General features: G+C 37.0%; 1 protein-coding gene across 1 annotated transcript; it reads right to left on the bottom strand.

The window, feature by feature from the left end:
- Positions 1 to 235: 235 nt before the first annotated feature.
- LOC104220113 (putative late blight resistance protein homolog R1C-3) lies at positions 236 to 2,555 on the bottom strand. The gene is made up of 2 exons (XM_070149965.1): positions 666 to 2,555; positions 236 to 583 (listed from the first exon to the last, which is right to left on the bottom strand). Exons 1-2 carry the CDS (start codon positions 2,553 to 2,555, stop codon positions 236 to 238), a joined length of 2,238 nt encoding a protein of 745 aa, XP_070006066.1.
- Positions 2,556 to 21,030: the final 18,475 nt, after the last annotated feature.

A 21,030-nucleotide genomic window follows, 5' to 3' on the forward strand; every position in this document is an offset into this window, starting at 1 on the left:
TTCTGTTCTATGTTCTGCTTTTCAGATTTTTTACTTTTCTGATTTTTTGCCTTGAACACAGTTTACTAACACTACTAGTAGTAATGAAGTGGAAAACTACAGAACAAAGATGATAGTAGAAGAATTCCAACCTGCTGTTTAAGTATGATAAAAATAATAATGCAAGACACAGAAGCTAATAAAAACTATTTTCCATATGATCAAATGGAAAAGAAGTGCTGAACTGGTGGCTTAATTACTCCAGTATACGAACTTGGAGACTGTCACATCCTGTAGTTTCTTCAATTTCCTTTTTGATATTCATAGCTGAAACTCCGAGAGAATCCATGCAGTCTTCTACTTCAATAAGTTGGAGCGTTGGAACATCCACAAAGCAAGGAGGGATCTCCTCAAGGTAGCAATAACCTTTGATAACTAGTTTTTCAAGCATGGGAAAGGATTCCTCTGAAGCTTTCCATTCTGTCAAATCCTTAATCTGTAATGTCAAGTATTTGAGTGCAGGGAACACGACATCTCTAACGTCCCAACAGTAGTTCAGATTCCAGAATCGAGATCCTCTTATTAATGTAAGACTCTCAAGCATCTGCAATTTTGCAATGTTTGACACTCTCTTTCGTTAGTGACATGTTGCGAATGCTCAAACGCCTAAGATTTGAAGGGAAGACAAAGTATTCGTCCCATCCAACTGAAGTATTGTATCCTTTCCTGCCTTTTTTGACTTCAAGTTCGAGAGATTGAAGGTGATTATGAACTTCTGGTATAGGAAACAAAGGACGGCAAGGTACATCTTGAATTTTGAGGCAGAGTTGTTCAAGATTGGGGAACCTCCACCAGAAACTTGGATTCATATCATCCACATATGTACAGCACATGCCAAATGTCTTCAAGTTCTCTAGCATAGTTGTTGAAGATTGTTCAAAAACTGCCCGGTCATCGTCATCCCATACCAAGGAAAATTTGGTTATATTCACATGCCTTAGCTTTGTCATTTTCCATATACCGAGCAATGTAATTGGATTGTAGCTGCATAAATAAACCTTTAGAGTTTGAAGATCGAGTAGGTGAGAAATCCACTCGAAATCAAATTCATTGACAAAAATTTCAAGGAATCTCAAGTGAGTTAGAGATTGTACTGCAGTAGTCCAAGAACTTGGCAAGAAGGCGGCATTCATCAAACGTAACACTCGAACAAGTCTTAATTTAACCAGTAAAGGTAAAAGATCTGATCGATAATAATTCCATGTGATGAATTGTACTGGATGAGCAATGAACTCCAAAGGCTTAGGCCATTCACCAGAACACTTAGTTTCCAGCTTGGACTCGAGCATTGGAATCCTATCCAGCCAATATTCGCAACGATCTAATTGTTCAACCAGATCATCATGAATATAAATGCATAACCGCGATTCCTTGGAATACACATGTTGATTTGGACTGTATGGCACTATCAACTGCATATACTTTTCTTCTGTAAGTTTTGCCAAGCAAAACTCACGCACTACATCGTGAACTGTGCAGTATTCTATGTCATCACATGCATTAAAACTCGCATTAGAGACCATCACTAGGCTTCTCTTAAGTAGATCATTCAAGCAAATTCTACATGTTTCCTCTATGTTCTCTGTGTCAATATTATCTACAAACTCTTCAGCCATCCATAATTGTAGCAAATAAGATACAAAAATCTTCTCGTCTTCTCGAAAGAATGCCATGTAAAGAAGGCATGATTTTAAGTGGTCTTCTAAATGATCATAACTTGATTGCAGTACCTTCATGCTTTGCTCTCCTAACACATGAGAACTTAAGTCATTTGCAACCTCAAGCCACAAGGATGGCTCCCTTTCCATTTTCATAATAATTCCAGCAATCAGGACAACCACAAGGGGCAATCCCTTACAGTGTTCTGCAACTTGTAACCCTGCTTCCCGTAGATTCGGAGGACAACTCTCTCCTCCAAATACTTTCTTCTGTAGCAATTCCCAACTCTCTTCCGTTGTCAGAAATCTAAGACAATAAGGATCACTACGGTGTTGAAGATGCTTAGCCACTTCTTCAATTCGAGTTGTTACAATTACTCTACTTCCATCTTTACCATTAGGGAAGCATAATCCCAAATCTTCCCATGCTTCGACTTTCCATATATCATCTAATACAATGAGATATCTCTTGCCTTTTAGACTCTTCTGCAACTTGTCCGCTATGTCAATGTCCTCCATGATTTCTCTCTTATCACTAGTTGCTTGTTTGAAAATCTCAATCAACAACTTCATCCTATTATATGTTTGCGAAACAGGAATCCATACTTTAACACCAAAGTGATTAACAATAGAAGGATTGTTGTAGACTTTCCTGGCCAAAGTTGTTTTTCCGAGACCTGGCATCCCAAAGATTGAGATGACATCTAGCTCCTTTGCTCCACCAGTCAATTTCTTCATTATACTTTCTGCATCTTTCTCAAAGCCCACAACTTCATCATCAGTTGATAGAAAACTACGTTTGCTGGAAGGCTTTGCAGAAGAAATAGTTCCTTTTTCACATGTCTCAACAACCTCCATCTCTAGTTGGTATCTTTCACGATTGTGGAAACTACTATCCAACTGCCTTACAGTTAATAGCTCTGTCACCTTCCATAAAATAAATCAAAACAAAGTTAGGGGTGTTCACGGCTCGGTTTGATTGGTTTTTGATTAAAACCAAAACCAAACCAATTTAATCAGTTTTTAAAATTTTAAAATCAAAACCAAACCAAATTAAACACAAACCATCGGTTTGTTGTTATTGGTTTGGTTCGGTTTGGTTAGGTTTTTCGGTTTGTAGTAAGCTAATAATAAGTTGATAATAGTGAAACAATACTAGACAATAATCTGAAAATAATTTACTAAATTTATATTTTTTTATATATTTCTTTCGGAACTAAAAGTTTATTTACCTCTTTATATGAAAAGAAAGAACAAAAAAAAACAACTAAAAATTTGCTTTCTCAAGCTTTAACCAATGTAGTCATGCAATTTGAGTTTGCTTTCTTTATTCCTATGGTAGGATTTTTTTTAACTCTTCCGTTAGGCAAAAGTATGTGCGGAGGAATAGAGAATTAAAGTCTCTTAAGGAAAAGAAAATTGGCCGATTCCTATTGTTTTGGGCTTAGGCAATCTTTTAAGATATAAGTAGGATAAACCAAAATTCAAAATATCAATTAAATTACATAAAATATTTAAAATCATTTAGAAAAAGATATTATATTATATATAAATAATTATTAAATTTTATATATAATTAATCTGGTTGGTTCAGTTTAATTTTTGGTTTTTTCTACTAGAACCAAAACCAAACCTAATATTATCGGTTTTTAAAATTTAAAACTAAAACCAATCCAAATCAAAAAAATATCGGTTTGCTTAATCGGTTTGGTTTGATTTTCGGTTTGGATCGGTTTTCCATCAAACCGTGACCAACCTAAACAACATTAACAATCTTCTTTATTTAGAGAAAGAATTCAAACCAATAATTAATAACAAATATTTAATGCCGCATTTAAGGTTTTATGGGTCTAAAGGCCACCAGTATATAATGAAGAAATAAAGTAGACCTCCAAAATCTTAATTTATAACGTCACGCCTTAATAGTAAATTAATGAAACTTTATGTTCCCATTATTCGAAATACCATAGGAGCCAAAGGAAAAATAAAGAAATTTCATGTTATTAATTATACAAATAGCTTAAGTGTTGTTTACATTATTTGAAATACGATAGGAGACAAAAGAAAAATAAAGAAATTTTCATGCTATTAATTATACAAATAGCTTAAGTGTAATCCTACTTTATCATAAAGCGGCTGATTTTAAATGTTCATTAATTATATAAATAGCTTAAGTGTAATCTTATTCGAGTAGATTTCAAATTTATATTGAATGATGTATTTGACATATTTAAATTATCATGTAAATAACGAGTAATACCTAACACTCAATGTTATTGCTTTGGAATAATTATATTTTATATTGATTAAAAGTTTTAATTTATATGTTTACTTTACGTTGTATAGTTTAATTTAATTCTTTTATAATAAATATTTAAATTTATTTTTCTTGTTTAAATAATACTAACCACAAATTGAACTTTTACTGTCCTTTTCGTAATTTGATACTTAAAAGTGTTTTTTTTAAAAGATTAGACAAATATAATGAGCTTGCAAAAAGCACAACTCAAACGAATTGGCCAAACACAAACTGCTATTTTCGCAAAAGTACTTTTGAACAAAAACACTTTTCAAAATAAGCAGTTTAAACCGTTTCTCTCCCAGTGCATGTTAGCTTAACGTGCGCCATCCATGGGGAAGAGAGCTCAGAATCAATCGCAGAAGACAATCCTTGGCTCAGGAATCAGCTGCGTTAGTAGGAAATTAAATCAACAACGAAAAAGGATGAGCTGCTAAAGGCAATTGAAATCTCGAAGTCGTAGGAGATAGAGTTGGAAACCAATGGAACAGTACTAACAAAATCTAGGGATGCAAACTCAAAGAAAATTGGGGGATCTTCAATTGCTAGCACACCTGAGCAATTGGAGGTAACATCCACCTCAAAAGAAGCTTCAGGAAGTTCGTCAAAGAGTCAAAGTAAACTCTCGTGGGCAGACGAAGTAGAACTAATGGATGAAGTCGCAAGCAAGGGATCCATTTGGAAAAACTTTGACATCACAAAGGTAACTAATGCTGGTTTTGAACTAGAATACATAGCTCCAGAGGTGCATGCAGAGACTCTTGTATGGTGAAATTGAAATAGAGGATATCAGTATAGAACTGGAATATTGGAAAACTGTTGTAGTGTGTTATGTTTTGAGGGCTCACCCTCCCTTCTTAGTTTTGAACAACTATATCCAGAAAATATGGCGTTAATAAGATCCATATGATGAAGAATGGATAGTTTTGGTGCAATTTGATGATGTAGTAGGGAAGAATGAAGTTGTTCAAGGAGGTATATACCACTTTGATAACAAACGTTTTATTGTAAAAGCATGGTATCTGGACATGGAATTTACCAGGGAGGAGCTCTATACAGTTCCAATTTGGGTTGAATACCAACTTGGACTTCAAATATTGGAGCTCAAAGGGATTAAGCAAAATAGGGAGTTTAATTAGTAAACCATTGATGGTAAACAATCACACAGAAAAGAAAATGAGGCTTAGCTTTGCATGATTACTTATCGAAGTAGGTATAAATGCCAAGCTACCAGAAAAGATTTTCTTTAAAAAATGAAAAATGAATGTCTATGGAACAAAATGTACAATATCATTGGAAACCTACTTTATGTAAGTTTTGTAAGAAATATGGTCATGAGGAAAAAGAATGTTGGATAAAGAAGGTGCATCAACCTTCACATGTCTAGAGACAACAAAAACTAGCTCAGAAGCAGGAAAAACCAGTGATAAAGGCTGCATAAGAGATACAATGTGTGAATATAAGCAAAGGGTTAGCAGGTAGTCAAGAGGTAAATTCAGGATGGGTAACACCTATTAATACTGCAAGGAACACAATTAGCAAGAAACAAGGAAATAGAGGAATTCAGATTAACGAATAGAACACTTTCAAACCACCAGCTCAAGGTCCTAGTGAGTTAGTAGACCAATGTGTTCAAGGAGTACAAAGTCAAGTTGTAATGATCCGACCGGTCGTTTTGATCTCTAGCACGTCGTTTGATGATTTGAGGCCATGAGTAGCTTCAGTTAAGGTATTATGACTTATACATATGGTCGGAATTGAATTTCGTGAAGTTCGGAGTTGATTTAGAAAGAAAATTCTCATTTCGAAAGATTTATGTTGGAAGGATTGACCAAGATTTAAATTTTGAGTAAACGACCTCAAGATCAGGATGTGAAGGTCCCAATAGGTTCATATGATGATTTTGGACTTGGGCGTATATCCGGATCGGGTTTGGGATGACCCGGGAGCATTTCGGTGCCTATTATGGAAAGTTGGTATTTTGGTAGGATTTCATAAATTTGGGTTGAAGTTCATTTCAATGTTATCAATGTCCATTTAGAATTATGAGCCTAGGAATAGCTCAGTATGGTGATTCTAGTCGTAGGATCACATTCGGGTGTGGATTTGAAAGTCCGTAGGTCATTTTGGGGTCATTTGGCGAAAGTTGGAGATTTGAAGATTTTTAGAAAGTTTGATCGAGAGTGGACTTTTTGATATCATGGTCGAATTTCAATTCCAGAAGTTGGAGTAGGTCCATAATATTGAATGTGACTTGTGTGCAAAATTTGAGGTCAATCGGACGTGATATGATAGGTTTCTGCATCGAACGTAGAAGTTTGAAGTTCTAAAGTTCATTAAGCTTGAATTGGGGTGAGATTCATGAATTAGACATTGTTTGATATGATTTGAGGCCTCGATCAAGTTTGTGTTATGTTATAGGACTAGTTTGTGTGATTGGACGGGATCCCGAGGGCCTCGGGTGTGTTTCGGAATGGTTTCGGATCAATTTTTGGATGAAAGGTTGTGCTGGTTCTGCTGGTTTTTGGGTCTGGACTATAGGTCTCGTAAATGCGAGCATTTGTGAACTTGCATTTGCGAGGGAGGAGTCGTATTTGCGATGGTGGGAAAGTACTAAAGGGTTCGCATTTGCGATACTATCCCTTTCGCATTTGCAAAGAATTTGGTCGCAAATGCGACCTTGGCAGGGGTGGCTCTGGTTCGCATGTGTGATGCTTTTGTCACAATTGCGAACATCACATTTTCGAACAAGATGTCGCAATTACGAACATCGCAGTTGCGAACAAGATGTCGCAAATGCGATATCTGCGACTGGTGCAAGGGCTTATTTTTTGGGACTTAGGAGATTTTTGAGAGCATCTTGAGAGGGGTTCCATCAACATCAAGAGGCAAGTGATTTCCCGTGTATTTTGAGTTAAATACTTGAATTATACATAGATTTTAATATGGAAATTCGTGGAAAATTTATAGAAATTTGGGGTTTTGGTGGAAAACCTAGAAAATTGGTATATTTTGATTTTGACCACGAATGTAGGCATGGAATTGGGAATAAATTATATATTTGAGTTCGTGGGGGTTATGGGTAATGTTTATCTTTGAAATTTTTTGGAATCCAAGCACGTGGGCCTGAGGGTGATTTTTATTGACCTTTCAGGCGGAGTTGGGAATTGTTGCAAATTGGATTATAATGAGCATTAGAGTATATATTCATTGATTTGCACATTTATTGACTTATTTTGGAGCGTCGTGCATCGGTTTGAGTTGTTGGAACAGATTAAGGCCCGATTATGGAATCTTGGAGCAAGGTAAGTCTTTTTTCTAACCTTGTATGAGGGAATTAATTCCATAGGTGAACTAAATTAATATGCGATTCTATTTGTGGGGTATATGTATGCACGAGGTGACGAGAGTCCATCCGTAGCTACGATTCATGCTTATGTCCGGGTAGTTATAGGTTTACACCATGCCTTGTTGATATCGTTATTTGATTATGTTTATTATTTGCCTTAAAAAGAAGTGAGATTAAGTATGCTTATTGAATGTCTTGAAAAGAGTTGAAATTGAGGATTTCAAGATTTGAAAGTTTTCCTTAGACGTCGTATTTTTGAAAAAGAATTGAGGAATATTATAATAATTTGAGAAATCTATGTTCGACCGCGTCTCAAATATATTCCACAAGCGGGGTAAATTTCCATTACTCTCATAGGAGCAGGCCATTCACCTCGACAGGTTAAATAGATGCATCTATAGTTTGTTCCATTCGACCCTCAGCAATGCACATTTTATATTTATATGTTGGATCGGGCTGTACGATCTCAACATGATTTGCGTATGATAAATCTTTGGAACTAATAATAATTGATATTGCCTCATTGGTTTTAGATATAAATTGTTAAAAGACGAAAATCAATTGGGAAATTTCCTATTAATAAGAGAATTGTTTACTTACTTCTTGTTATTGAGTTTTAAGCTGTTTTATACAATCCATGCTTAATTATCGATATCTTATTTTTAACCCATAGTAAGTGTCAGAGTCAACCCCTCGTCACTATTTCTTCGAGGTTAGACTGGATACTTACTGGGTACACGTTGATTTACGTACTCATACAACACTTGCTGCACATTTTTGTGCAGGTACATATATGTCTAGTGGCCTCGTGAACGTAGAGGCTTGGTTATTGCGGACACTTGGTGAGCTGCATTCCATATTACGATCCGCAGCCAGTAGAGTTTTCTTCAGAGTTATTTATATTTTTTTTGTCTAATTTGTATTCCGGACATATGATGTATTTTATTTTATCTTCCTAGTTGATGCTCATGCACTTATGACACTGGGTTCTGGGGGTACTCATGAGTTGTTCATTAGTGTATTTGGGAAAAATATTATCATTTACTCTGTAATTTTATTTCTTATTATTTAATCGAAGGAAAAATTATGATTTCAAAATACTAAAATGAGTAATCAAGTTAATCAATTATTGTTGGTTTGTCTGGCAATGGTGTTAGGCGCCATCACGAACTTTAATGGATTTCGAGGTTTGACAACATGGTATCAGAGCACTAGATTCACTTAGATCTCACGAGTCATGAGCTAGTCTAGTAGAGTCTTGGGAATCAGTATGGAGAGGTCTGTACTTATCTTTGAGAGGCTACAGGGCTGGTAGGAGCACTTCCTTTCTTAATTCCTCATCGTGCGATTTTCCTTTGAGGCTTATGCATGCCTTTATTTCCTTCCTATTCAATCTAATGCGACATGAAGCACTTGTTATAAATTGGGAATAGAGGAATCGTAATGGTACTACTGAGGTGGTGCAGGATGCTTTTCCCTACATATTTGATTGAACTATTGTCGTTGCCTTGCAGAAGGTCGTTCTTTCATTTTAGCTCAGTATCAGTAATTCCTAAGGTTTTGAGATTTGGCATTGATTGTATGGTGATTCGTGCGTGACTATCGCACTGTGTTTGTGTAATGGTAGGATGCTTGTCTATTCGTTGAGGTAGTGAATGACTTGAAAGGAGGTTTTACTCAATACATGATTCAGAGATTCAATATTCTATTTCTGGCGGAGGAAAGGCAATCAGCTTTCAAATGCTTAGGTTTAGGTCAATGGGGTAATGAGACTTGGTATTGTTGAGAGTGGTGGAAATTTTCATCTGTGATGTGGTGTTGTCATCTTTGATTGAATGCATTAAGTTCGCTGGTGTTATGGTCTTCTTTAATTCGTCTTTGGGGAAGAGTATTGTGAAGTGGGCCGGGGAAGCGACCGTCAGAGGTTGCAGTGTGTTGTGGTTCAAAATCAAATCGGTGTTCCTAATGTTGATGGCTCAGGGAAGATGATCTTCGGAGAAGTTTAGAGCTGGTAGCTTTTATCTGTTGGTTCAAGTGTTACATAGATGGATTCTGATTTAAGGCAACAACGAGGCATTTATGAGAAAGAATATGCGGGAGGTGTCTTGCGGCGGCTAAATTTCTAGAAGGCCAAATATGAGAAGCAGAAGTCAATTAGTTGCTTAAAGGAGAGGGTTTGACCAAAGTAGGGGAGCGGCAGAGTAGCATTTAAGGTTCTATGGTGGACAGTGACTAGGTCTATGGGCTTAATTTGGAATATTGGCTGCTATACGGAGGGAGGTTGGATACGACGGAAAAGGGTTTCTTGATATAAAGAAGGATACAACATGACTTTGGATTGGAATGTGTTATCGCACCTTTAGTTGATGTCCATGAGGAGTGAATGGACTCGTACAGTCGGCATACCACCTGATAGAGATATTTACTTATGTATTGATTTGCCCACGGCACTCAGCCCATTTCTATTACGCCATACCGTATGTCCCTATTAGAGTTGAAAGAATTGAAGGAGCAATTGCAAGATTTGCTTGATAAGGGTTTCATTTGACGTAGTGTCTCGCCCTAGGGTGCGCCTGTGTTGTTTGTGAAGAAGAAGGATGGATCGATGAGGATGTGCATATATTATCGTCAGTTGAACAAAGCCACCATCAATAACAAGTATCCATTGCCGAGGATTGATGACTTATTTGATCAGATTCAGGGTGCCAAGGTGTTTTCAAACATCGATTTAAGGTCTAGCTACCATCAGTTGAGAATTAGGGCATCTGATGTCCCTAACACAGTTTTTTGGACTCGGTATGGGCATTATAAATTTCTAGTTATGTCGTTTGGGCTGACAAATGCCCCAACAACATTCATGGATTTAATGAATCGGGTGTTTACACCCTATCTGGATGCCTTTGTAATTGTGTTTATTGATGATATCTTGATCTACTTCTGCAGTCGAGAGGAGCATGAGCAGCATCTTCGGATCGTTCTTTAGACTTTGAGCGATAGCTAGTTATATGCTAAGTTTTAAAAATACGAGTTTTGGTTGAGCTCAGTCGCTTTCTTAGGGCACGTTGTATCAGCAGAGGGTATTTAGGTGGATCCTAAGAAGATTGAGGTAGTTCAAAACTGGCATAGACCCATATCAGCTATGGAGATCCGGAGTTTCTTGGGATTGGTAGGTTACTACAGTCAGTTTGTGGATGGGTTTGCATCTACAATAGCCCCGTTAACCAGGTTGACCTAGAAGGGTGCTCCATTTAGATGGTCAGACGAGTGTGAGGCAAGCTTTCAGAAGCTCAAGACTGCTTTGACTACGGCGCCAGTGTTGGTGTTACCTACAGGTTCAGTATCTTATACGGTATATTGTGATGCATCTCGTATTGGACTTGGTGCGGTGTTGATGTAGGGTGGAAAGGTGATTGCATATGCATCGCAGCAGTTGAAGGTTCATGAGAAGAATTACCATGTTCATGGCTTAGAGTTAGCAGACATTGTTCATGTGCTGAAGATTTGGAGGCACTATCTTCACAGCGTGTCGTGTGAGGTATTCACAGATCATCGGAGTTTGTAGTATTTGTTCAAGCAAAAGGAGCTCAATTTGAGGCAAACAAGGTGGTTGGAGCTATTTAAAGACTATGATATCACCATCTTGTATCATCCCGGAAAGGCCAATGTGGTGGCCGATTTTTTGAGTAGAAAGTCAGTGAGCATGGGCAACCTTGCGTTCATTCCAGTCAGTGAGAGACCACTTGCATTAGATGTTCAGGCTTTGGCCAATCAATTCATGAGGTTGGATATATCTAAGCCCAGTCGTGTTCTAGCTTGTACAATTATTCGGTCTTCCTTGTTTGAGCGCATCAGGAAGCGACAGTATGATGACCTTCATTTGCTTGTCCTTAGGGATACGATGCGGCATGATGATGCCAAGCAGGTTACTATTGGAGATGATGGAGTTTTCAGGATGCAGGGTCGTGTTTGTTTGCCTAATGTAGATGGACTTCATGAGTTAATTCTTGATGAGGTCCATAGTTCCCAGTATTCTATTCATTTTGGTGCCGCCAAAATGTATCAGGCAACAGGTAAAGTATGAGCATCAGAGACCTGGTGGTTTGCTTCACAAGTTAGAGATTTCCGAGTGGAAGTGAGAGAGTATCACTATGGATTTCATTGTTGGACTCCCACGGACTCAGAGAAAGTTCGATGCAGTTTGGCTTATTGTGGACAGGCTGACCAAGTCAGCGCATTTCATTCTTGTGGCAATTACCTATTCTTCAGAGCGGTTGTCAGAGATTTACATCTGCTAGATCGTTCGTCTTCACGGTGTGCCAGTGTCTATAATTTTTATCGAGGTATGCAGTTTACCTCACACTTCTGGAGGGCAATACATCATGAGTTGGGCATGTAGGTTGAGTTGAGCTCAACATTTCATCCTTAGATGAACGGACAGTGCGAGCGCACCATTCAGATATTGGAGGATATGCTCTGCGCTTATGTTATTGAATTTAGAGGCACTTGGGATCAGTTCTTGCCTCTTGCGAAGTTTGCCTATAACAACAGCTATGAGTCGAGCATCCAGATGGCTCCCTATGAGGCATTATGCGCTAGGCGATACCAATTGCCGGTTGGATAGTTCGATCTGGGGGAGGCTCAGTTATTGGGTACAGATTTGGTATAGGATGCCTTGGATAAGGTTAAGATTATTCAATATAGACTTCACACAGCTTAGTCCAGGCAAAAAAGTTATGCCGACCGTAGAGTTCGTGATGTTGCATTCATGGTCGGAGAGAGAGTGTTGCTCCAGGTATCACCTATGAAGGGTGTAATGAGGTTTGGAAAGAAGGACAAGTTGAGCCTTAGGTACATCAGACCTTCTGACATTCTTTAGATGATGGGTGAGGTGGCTTACAAGCTCGTATTGCCACCTAGTTTGTTAGTAGTTCATCTGGTATTCCATGTGTCCATGCTCTTGAAGTATCACGGTAATCCATCTTATGTGCTAGATTTCAGCTCTATCTAGTTGGGCAATGATTTGACTTATGAGGAGGAGCCGGTAGCTATTCTAGCGCGACAGGTTCGACAACTGAGATCTAAGAGTTATCCTTCAGTTCGAGTGCAGTGGAGAGGTCAGCCCGTCGAGGCAGCTACTTGGGAGTCCGAGTCCGATATGCGGAGTAGATATCCACGCCTTTTTACCAGCTCAGGTACTTTTTCTATGTCCGTTCGAGGACGAACGATTTTTTTAGAGGTGGAAAATGTGATGACCCGATAGGTCATCTCGTGTTTTAGAACAAAATTTTGTATTCTGAAGCCTTAACTATCTTATTTTAGCCTTCCTCGATTTGCATGTTTTTTTTTTCGGAAGTCTTATATGTTAAAAACTGATAAGAATAAGAATATTTTCCTTAAAAATTAATTTGAGTTGAAATCTGTCAACGTTTTAAGAAAATGGACTCGGATCAGTGTTTTGATGGTCCTGCTGGGTTCGTATCATAATTTAGGACCCAAGAGTATGTCCGAAATCGCATTCTGAGGTCCCTAGCTCGAGATATGAATTTTTGTTGAAAATTAAAAGTTTTAAAGTTTAATGATTTTAAGAAATAATTGATGTTTGGCCTTGTTGATACCGGGTTCGTATTTTGGTTCCGGATTCTGGTATATGTGCATTATTATATTTATGACTTGTCTGTAAATTTTGTGAGAAACAGAGTTAGTTTGATGTGATTCGGACGTTCAGTTGTGAAAATAGAAGTTTTAAAGTTTTCTTGAAAATTTCATTTAATTTGGTGTTCAATTCGTAGTTCTAGGTATTATTTTGGCGATTTGATCGCTCGAACAAGTTTGTATGATATTTTAGGACGTCTGTGCATGTTTGGTTTGGAGCCCCGGGGGCTTGGATGAGTTTCGAATAGCCTACAGAGTGTTTTGAACTTAGAGAAACATAGCAGCTGGTGTAGCAGATATGCAAACTTTGCATTTGCGAGGTCTGGCTCGCAAATGCGAGCCTCACATTTGCGAAGAGGCCATCACATTTGCGAGCAGTGGGCTAGGGGGAGGACCATCACATTTGCAAAGTTTTGATCGCATTTGCAATCCAGGTAGTCCGCATTTGCCAACACTGGTTCACATTTGCATAGGCATTCTTCGCATTTGCGGGGCTCGCATTTGAACCCCAGGTCGCAAATGGGATACTTGCAACTGATCAAATATTAGAAAAAAAGATTTTCTCTCATTCTTCAAATTTTCAAAATAAGAAAATCCTATGAGTGATTTTTCCAAGACCCTTTCTTCTCCAAATCATTGGTAAGTGATTCTAACCCATTTTCTTTCATTCTTCATTACATTTCACAAGTTTTTAACCTAAAATATAGTGTTTTCATGGTAGAAATTTGTGAGTTTGGGTAGGATTAGGAATTTTTGAGAATTTGGGATTTAGACCTCCAATTGGGGTCGGATTCCAAAACAAGTTACATAACCGGGCTCGAAGGTGAATAGGTAATCGTGTTTTGGTCCGAATTTCGGGTTTGGACCAAACGAGCCTGGGGAGTTGACTTTTGTTGACCTTTTCAATAATAACCTAAATTGAATATTTTGTGATTGTGGATGATTCCTAAGGCTTATTTTGAATCGTTTGGTTGGTAATTTGCTAGATATTGTTGGTTCGGAGGCTTGTTTGAAAGGCAAAGTTGTGATAAGCTTTGAGTGGTCTCTAGAGCGATGTAAGTGTTGTGTCTAACTTTGACTTGAAGGAATTAAAAACCCTCGGACTATGTGTTATGTGAATTTTATGTGAGCGGCATATATACGAGGTGACAAGTGCTTATACGCTGCCGAATTATCTGTTTCTCTTGATTTTTCGCTTTTTCTTAATTATTTCCTATCATGTCTTAACTGTTATATGCTTTAAATGCTTTCCATTCTTAGATTCTACTTGCTAATTAATATCTTCTCCTGTTAATAATATTAGCTCTTCCATAGTTTCGTAATTCTCTGCTATTTGCTTAGATTGATTTACTCGCACCTTCTAATTACCAATTACTGGATTGGTCTCGCGGTGTAGTATTACTTGTATAGATTCTTATGTTGTACAAGGCTTCCCTCTCGGTTCAGTTTGGTATTTATTGATCGTAAGGGTTTTGTGGTTGAACTGTTGATTTGACTGTGCACATTGAGTGTTTTGAACTGATATGGTGGGATCAGGCTGCACGCCGCAGCAGGGGTAATAAGGGTGGATTGATATAGTGGAATAAGGGTAAATTCATACTGTACGGTGGGATCAGGTTACGCGCCGCAACAAGTAGAATAAGGGTGGATTGATATGATGAAATAAGGGTGAATTATGATACTGTTGTTGATATATGATGGGAATGGGTCGCGCGTCGCAACATATACATGTTATTTACTGTTCTTGATATTGTTACGGTAAAATAAGGAAGGATTGTGTGTTGTCTGGTGGGATCGGGTTGCGCGCCGCAACAACTTATGTGTTTCCATTTCTTGAGTTGTGTTGATTTTCGATATTCTCATTTGAACTGCTAAGGATTGATAACTCTGGACAATACTGGTTTATTTCCTGAGGCGATAGTTATCATTTTCAGTTGACTGCTTCTTCCTATTCAGTATTTCTATTTTTCTATCATTATTATCTATACTGCGTATATGTTGTAGTGTAAGTGGACCGCCTTAGCCTCGTCACTACTTTGTCGAGGTTAGGCTCGGTACTTATCAGTACATGGGGTCGGTTGTACTGATACTACACTCTGCACTTCTGTGCAGATTTTGGAGTCAGTCCTAGTGGCGGCTACTAGAGAGATCAGATTAGATAGCCTGTGGAGACTTGAGGTACAATTGCTCAGTGCTCGCAGCTCCTGAAGTCCCCTTCTTTGTTTCTACTTAGCTGTGTATTTTTATTCAGACAGCTTTGTATTTATTTCAGAGCGTTGTATGTATCTAGTAGCTCATGCACTTGTGACACCGGATTCAGAGATTTGAAGCAGATATTTTATAGCTTTAGCTTCTGCATTTACACTTTAGATTATTTCAGTTATTTTAAAATTCTTTCTTAATATTAACTTTTAAACTGTTAAAATGGATAAATCGTTCTAACATTGGCTTTCCTAGCAAGTGAAATGTTATACGTCATCACGGTGCCGACGCTAAAAATTTCGGGTCGTGACAGTTTTATGAGGAATGACAAATGTTTATCAGTAGAACACCAAGTTGGATTGTTGCAACCAGATACCAGTGTAGAGGTCAAAGGTGTAATGTTTCAGATAGATGTGAATAAGACCCATTGGCCAGATGGATTTGGACGTGGTTTCTCAAGGCTTTATGGTCTGTGGTTGGAGAAGATATAACAAATGCAATCCTGGAATTCTTTGATAATGGTCAGATGTTGAAGCAACTAGACTCAACTATCATAGCTCTAATTCCTAAAGTTAAAGATCCTCAAATGCAAGCCAATACAGACCTATTTCATACTGCAATACCATATATAAGTGCATTTCAAAACTCATTTGTCATAGACCGAAGGAAGTACTTCCAACTATAGTAGCAGAAAATCAAGCAGCTTTTGTAGAAGGTAGATCCTTAATTCATAATGTTCTGGTATGCCATGATATATTGAGACATTATAATAGGAAAACTACTCCAAGATGCCTAATGAAGATAGATTTGAGGAGAACATATAACATGATTAGTTGGGAGATTTTGGAGGAGGTCCTAATAGGCTATGGCTTCCCTATACCATTTGTCCAATTGGTGATGTGTTGTGTTACAACTCCTAGTTACACTGCCAAGGTTAATGGAAATGGATATGGATATTTTCAAGGGAAAAGAGGACTAAGGCAGGAGGATCCTATGTCTCCTCTGTTGTTTGTTCTAGTAATGGATTACTTAACAAGAAGCCTTGGTAAAATGAGTGAGCTACCAGAATTTCACTTTCATCCAATGTGTAAAGCGACTAAACTGACACATCTAATTTTTGATGATGACTTGATGCTGTTTGTAAAGGACAAGTTGCCCCAATTAACAGGATGATGAAAGTACTCAACCACTTCAGTGCAGTATCTGGGCTTCTGGCTAACCTAGATAAATCAAATATTTTTCTAGTAGGGATGGATGGGGAATGCAAGCCGGAGATCCTTAATTGTATAGGATTTTCTTTGGGTTCACTGCCTATAAGATACCTTAGTTTACCTCTCTCCTCTAAGAAATGGAGTAAAGTGGAATATCATGCTTTGGGTGAAAAGCTTACAGAAAGAGTTCGCAATGGTTATTCTAAATTACTCTCGTATGTTGGAAGAATACAAATTATTAATATTGTTCTCTTCTCCATTTAAAATTTTTGGGGAGCAGTATTCATCTTACCACAAAGTGTGGTTAAAAACATTTACAGAATATGTAGAGATTACTTGGGGGAGATTCTATAGGCCACATGAAGGTATCATTAGTAGCATGGCAAAAGGTCCGTAATCCTAAAAAATATGGAGGAGTAAATATTAAAAAAAAGTGAACAGTGGAATATAGCTTATGTTGGCAAGTTATTATGGCAGGTGGCAACAAAAAAAAGGATGTACCATCAGTGAAATGGATTAATGAACTCTACATGAAGTCCAATCACAACATCTGGGAGCACCAACCCCCACAGGATTGTAGCTGGTATTGGAAAAAATTAAATGCTCCAAAAGAGATCATGGCACAATGGTATACTATAGGAGTTTACCAGCTGGACACTAGTGGTTTCTTTCAGTGTCTAGAAGCTACATAGCACTAAAGGGAAACATAACTAGGCTGAGGGAAGCAGAGGTTATATGGAATGCTGTAATGTTGTCAAGACAAAGAGTGATTACTTGGCTGGCATATCAAGACAAGCTAATGACTAAAGAAAGACTGATGAGGTTGAACATCCCTATCAATGGGGACATCAATTGCATACTATGTGATTGTGGAGTACCTGAGACGCACCAGCATCTATTTGTGGATTGTATCTAGACCCAGAATATAAGGGTGGCACTGCTCAATTGGTCAGGAATAAATATTCCATCCTATACTGTTAGCAGGAGTTTGCAGTGGATCAAGAATCGACACCAAGGCAATTTAGGAAAGAAGTAGCAACAAAAATCATTGGTGCGATAATATACTAGACATGGCAAGCTCGGAATTGGAAGCATTTCAGGAAGATCAATGTAAATAATGCATTTATAGAGACACAAATTAAGAAGGAACTTAGGGAGATGATTAGCTTGGTGCGATAATAGGAATATCAAGTATGCAATGTACCAAACGCGATATGCGACTTAGGTGGAATATATATATATATATATATATATATATATATATATATATATATATATATACACCTCATAATTGTACTACACTTCACATTTTTCTTAAAAAATATTTTTTCCGTTTCAATTTATATGAACTTATTTTATTCGTATAAAAAAGAATAATTTCTTTATATATTTGGAAATAATTTATCTTTATACAATAATTTATAGTCACACAAAATATATGTGCCTCATTTTATACCGGAAGTTTAAAAGTATTCTCCAAAGTAAATATTAGAAATACTCTCTTCAACTCTAAAATGATTCTCCAATTTTACTTCCCAACTCCCAAGATTAAATAGAATATAATTTTATAGATTACTGACTCATTCCACGTTCTATCTTTGCTCAAACATTTAGAGTCAACTTAATATAATTTTATTCTTAGATCTAAAATTAAAGAATAGAGAAATTGAATGTGCAAGCACTCTCATGCATGATTCGCGATCATCGCAAAGTTGGCCTGGCCGGGCCTGAGAAAAAAAAAAATCCAAAATCGCCTCTCATGTTTGGTCTTAACTAAAATAGTCTTTATTTTATAAGATGAGCAATAATAATCCCTATAGTATGCAAAAGTGGTGTATATTTTGGTCTAAGGTAACAAAGACCATGTAACACAAATAAAAAAGTGTATGCGACCGTTCTAGATGTATATATATTTAGTCTGGCTAAATTAATGTATTTGTTATGAAATAAAAGCAATTTAGTAAAACATGAACAAGAAATAGAAGCAATTTAGTAAAACATGAATAAGAAATGGAGATAGAGAGAAGGAAGTGATTTTCTTCTTCAATTGTATGTATTTTCTTATCTATTACAAAGCCTTTATATAGGCATGAAAAGTGAAGAAAATATGTCATGGAATATGTCATTGAACATAGAAAATATGTCATTGAATATGTCATTAACCATTTGAGAGAAAGATCATGGAGGAAGAGTAGACATCCACCATATTTTGATTTTTATCATAACACTCCCCCTTGGATGTCCATAAATAATGTGTCTCGTTAAAACCTTATTAGGAAAAAACCCTATGGGAAAAAATCCTAATGAAGGAAAAAGAGTACACATATTTAGAAATACGCCTTTTGGTTGCCTCGTTAAAAACCTTGCAAGGAAAACCCAATGGGACAAAACCTTGTAAGGGAAAAAGAGTACAACGCATATTAACTCCCCCTGATGAGATCATCAGTTCACATCGTTGAGCCTTCGTATCCCAATCTTGTACACTAGTTTCTTGAAGGTTGACGCCGGTATATATTTGGTGAACAAATCAGCCATATTATCACTTGAACAGATCCGTTGCACATTAATATCACTATTCTTTTGAAGATCATGTGTGAACAATAATTTAGGTGAAATGTGCTTTGTCCTAACTCCTTTATGAATTCTCTCTTTAATTGGGCTATGCATGTTGTATTTTCTTCATACAAAACTGTGGGTAGTTTATCACACTTCAAACCACATTTGTCTCGAATAAGATGTATAGTAGACCTCAACCATACACATTCTCGACTTGCTTCATGAATAGGAATTATCTCAGCTTGATTAGAAGAAGTACCCATGATTGATTGTTTAGTCGATCGTTAAGATATGACAGTGCCACACATGTAAACACATAACATGTTTGAAATCAAGCTTTGTGTTTGTCAGATAAATACTCCACATCGACATAACCAACAAGATCAGTATTGCAATCATTGCCATAAAATAAGCCCACATCGGTAATCCCTCTTAGATAACGCAATATGTGCTTGATTTTATTCCAATTTCTCCTTGACCGGAGCTATATCTTGCTAAGACATTAACTGAAAAAGTTACGTCATGCCTTGTAGTGTTAGCAAGATATATTAGCGCACCAATTGCATTATAATATGATTCTTTAGGACCAAGAAGCTTTTCATTATTTTCATGAGGTCGGAGTGGATCTTTATACATATCGAGTAATCTCACAACCATCGGGGTACTTAATGGATGTGCTTTATCCACATAGAAGCTCTTTAAAATCTTTTTAGTGTATGTTGATTGAAGGACAAAAATTCTATCTTTCATATATTCAATTTGTAGACCAAGACAAAAGTTTGTCTTTCCAAGATCTTTCATTTCAAATTCTTTTTTTAAACAGTCTACTGCTTTAGGAAGCTCTCTGGGAGTTCTAATGATATTTGAATCATCAACATACATGGCGATTATAACAAATTTAAATCCATATCCTTTTATAAGGACACAAGGACAAATTGAATTATTCTTATACCCTTCTTTCAACAAGTAATCTCTCGGGCGATTATACCACATGCACCCTGATTGTTTCAATCCGTATAAGGATTTTTGAAGCTTTATTTAATAAATTTCTTGGAAAACTTAATATGCTCCAAGACAATTTAAATCTTTCAATGATATCTTCTATACACATATCAATTTTTTCATATATTGCCAGATTAAAACCTGAAGTGACTATATCCACTATAAGAGAACATGTCTCCATATATTCAATGTGAGGATATTTACTAATTTTCTTGTGCCACAAGTCGTCTTTATGTCTATCGACTTGAACCTTTCGCACAATAACACATTTATACCTCAATTGACTTTATACTTTCAGGTGTTGGACTATCCGTCCAACTTCACATTTTTCAAGTGAAGTCAATTTCATTGCGTATTTTTTATTTGGCCAATCTTTTATCCGTCCAAATTTCATAACAGATTTGATCTCAAGATCCTCGTCAATATTAATCATATTGAGCGCTACATTATATTAACAATATTGTCGACAATCATTTTATGTCGGTTCCATTATTACCCAATAACGACATAACTTATTGAGATATCTTTATTTCATTATTTTCAGGTACCTGAGCCTCTCCCATGAGGTCTTATGAAGTGTTATGTCGTGGTGCTCTTCTAGGGCACTTGCCTCCTTATTATGACCATTTTGAATATTTGCCCCTCTCCTTCTTCAAGGAGTTTTATCTTTGGAACCGATTGGTCTGTTACACTTCATGCGTGCCATAGACTCTGTCCCTCATGGACTTTATTCTATTTGGAGCATTAGCAGCTGAAATATGACATTTAGCTTTGGGTCAGCAAATGCGTCTGACAATAATTTGTAAATGAATTATCATTTGAACTTCAAGTTTATATTTTCTTGTGCGAGGATCTATATGTATTCATAATAATTCATTTCACGTATCACTTTCTCAGCTGCCCATTTTCTCCCCCTAATGTTGGAATCACCAACACATTTCTCAACCATCTTTGGGAACTCATCTTTGTGCATTTTGGTGGCATAATTAAATCATATAGCACATCCATATTTCTATATAGAAATTATTTGGTTCCTGACCCTGAACCGATTGTGATAGGGAG

Source organism: Nicotiana sylvestris, chromosome 6, assembly GCF_000393655.2.
Source record: "Nicotiana sylvestris chromosome 6, ASM39365v2, whole genome shotgun sequence".
Classification (NCBI taxonomy): domain Eukaryota; kingdom Viridiplantae; phylum Streptophyta; class Magnoliopsida; order Solanales; family Solanaceae; genus Nicotiana; species Nicotiana sylvestris.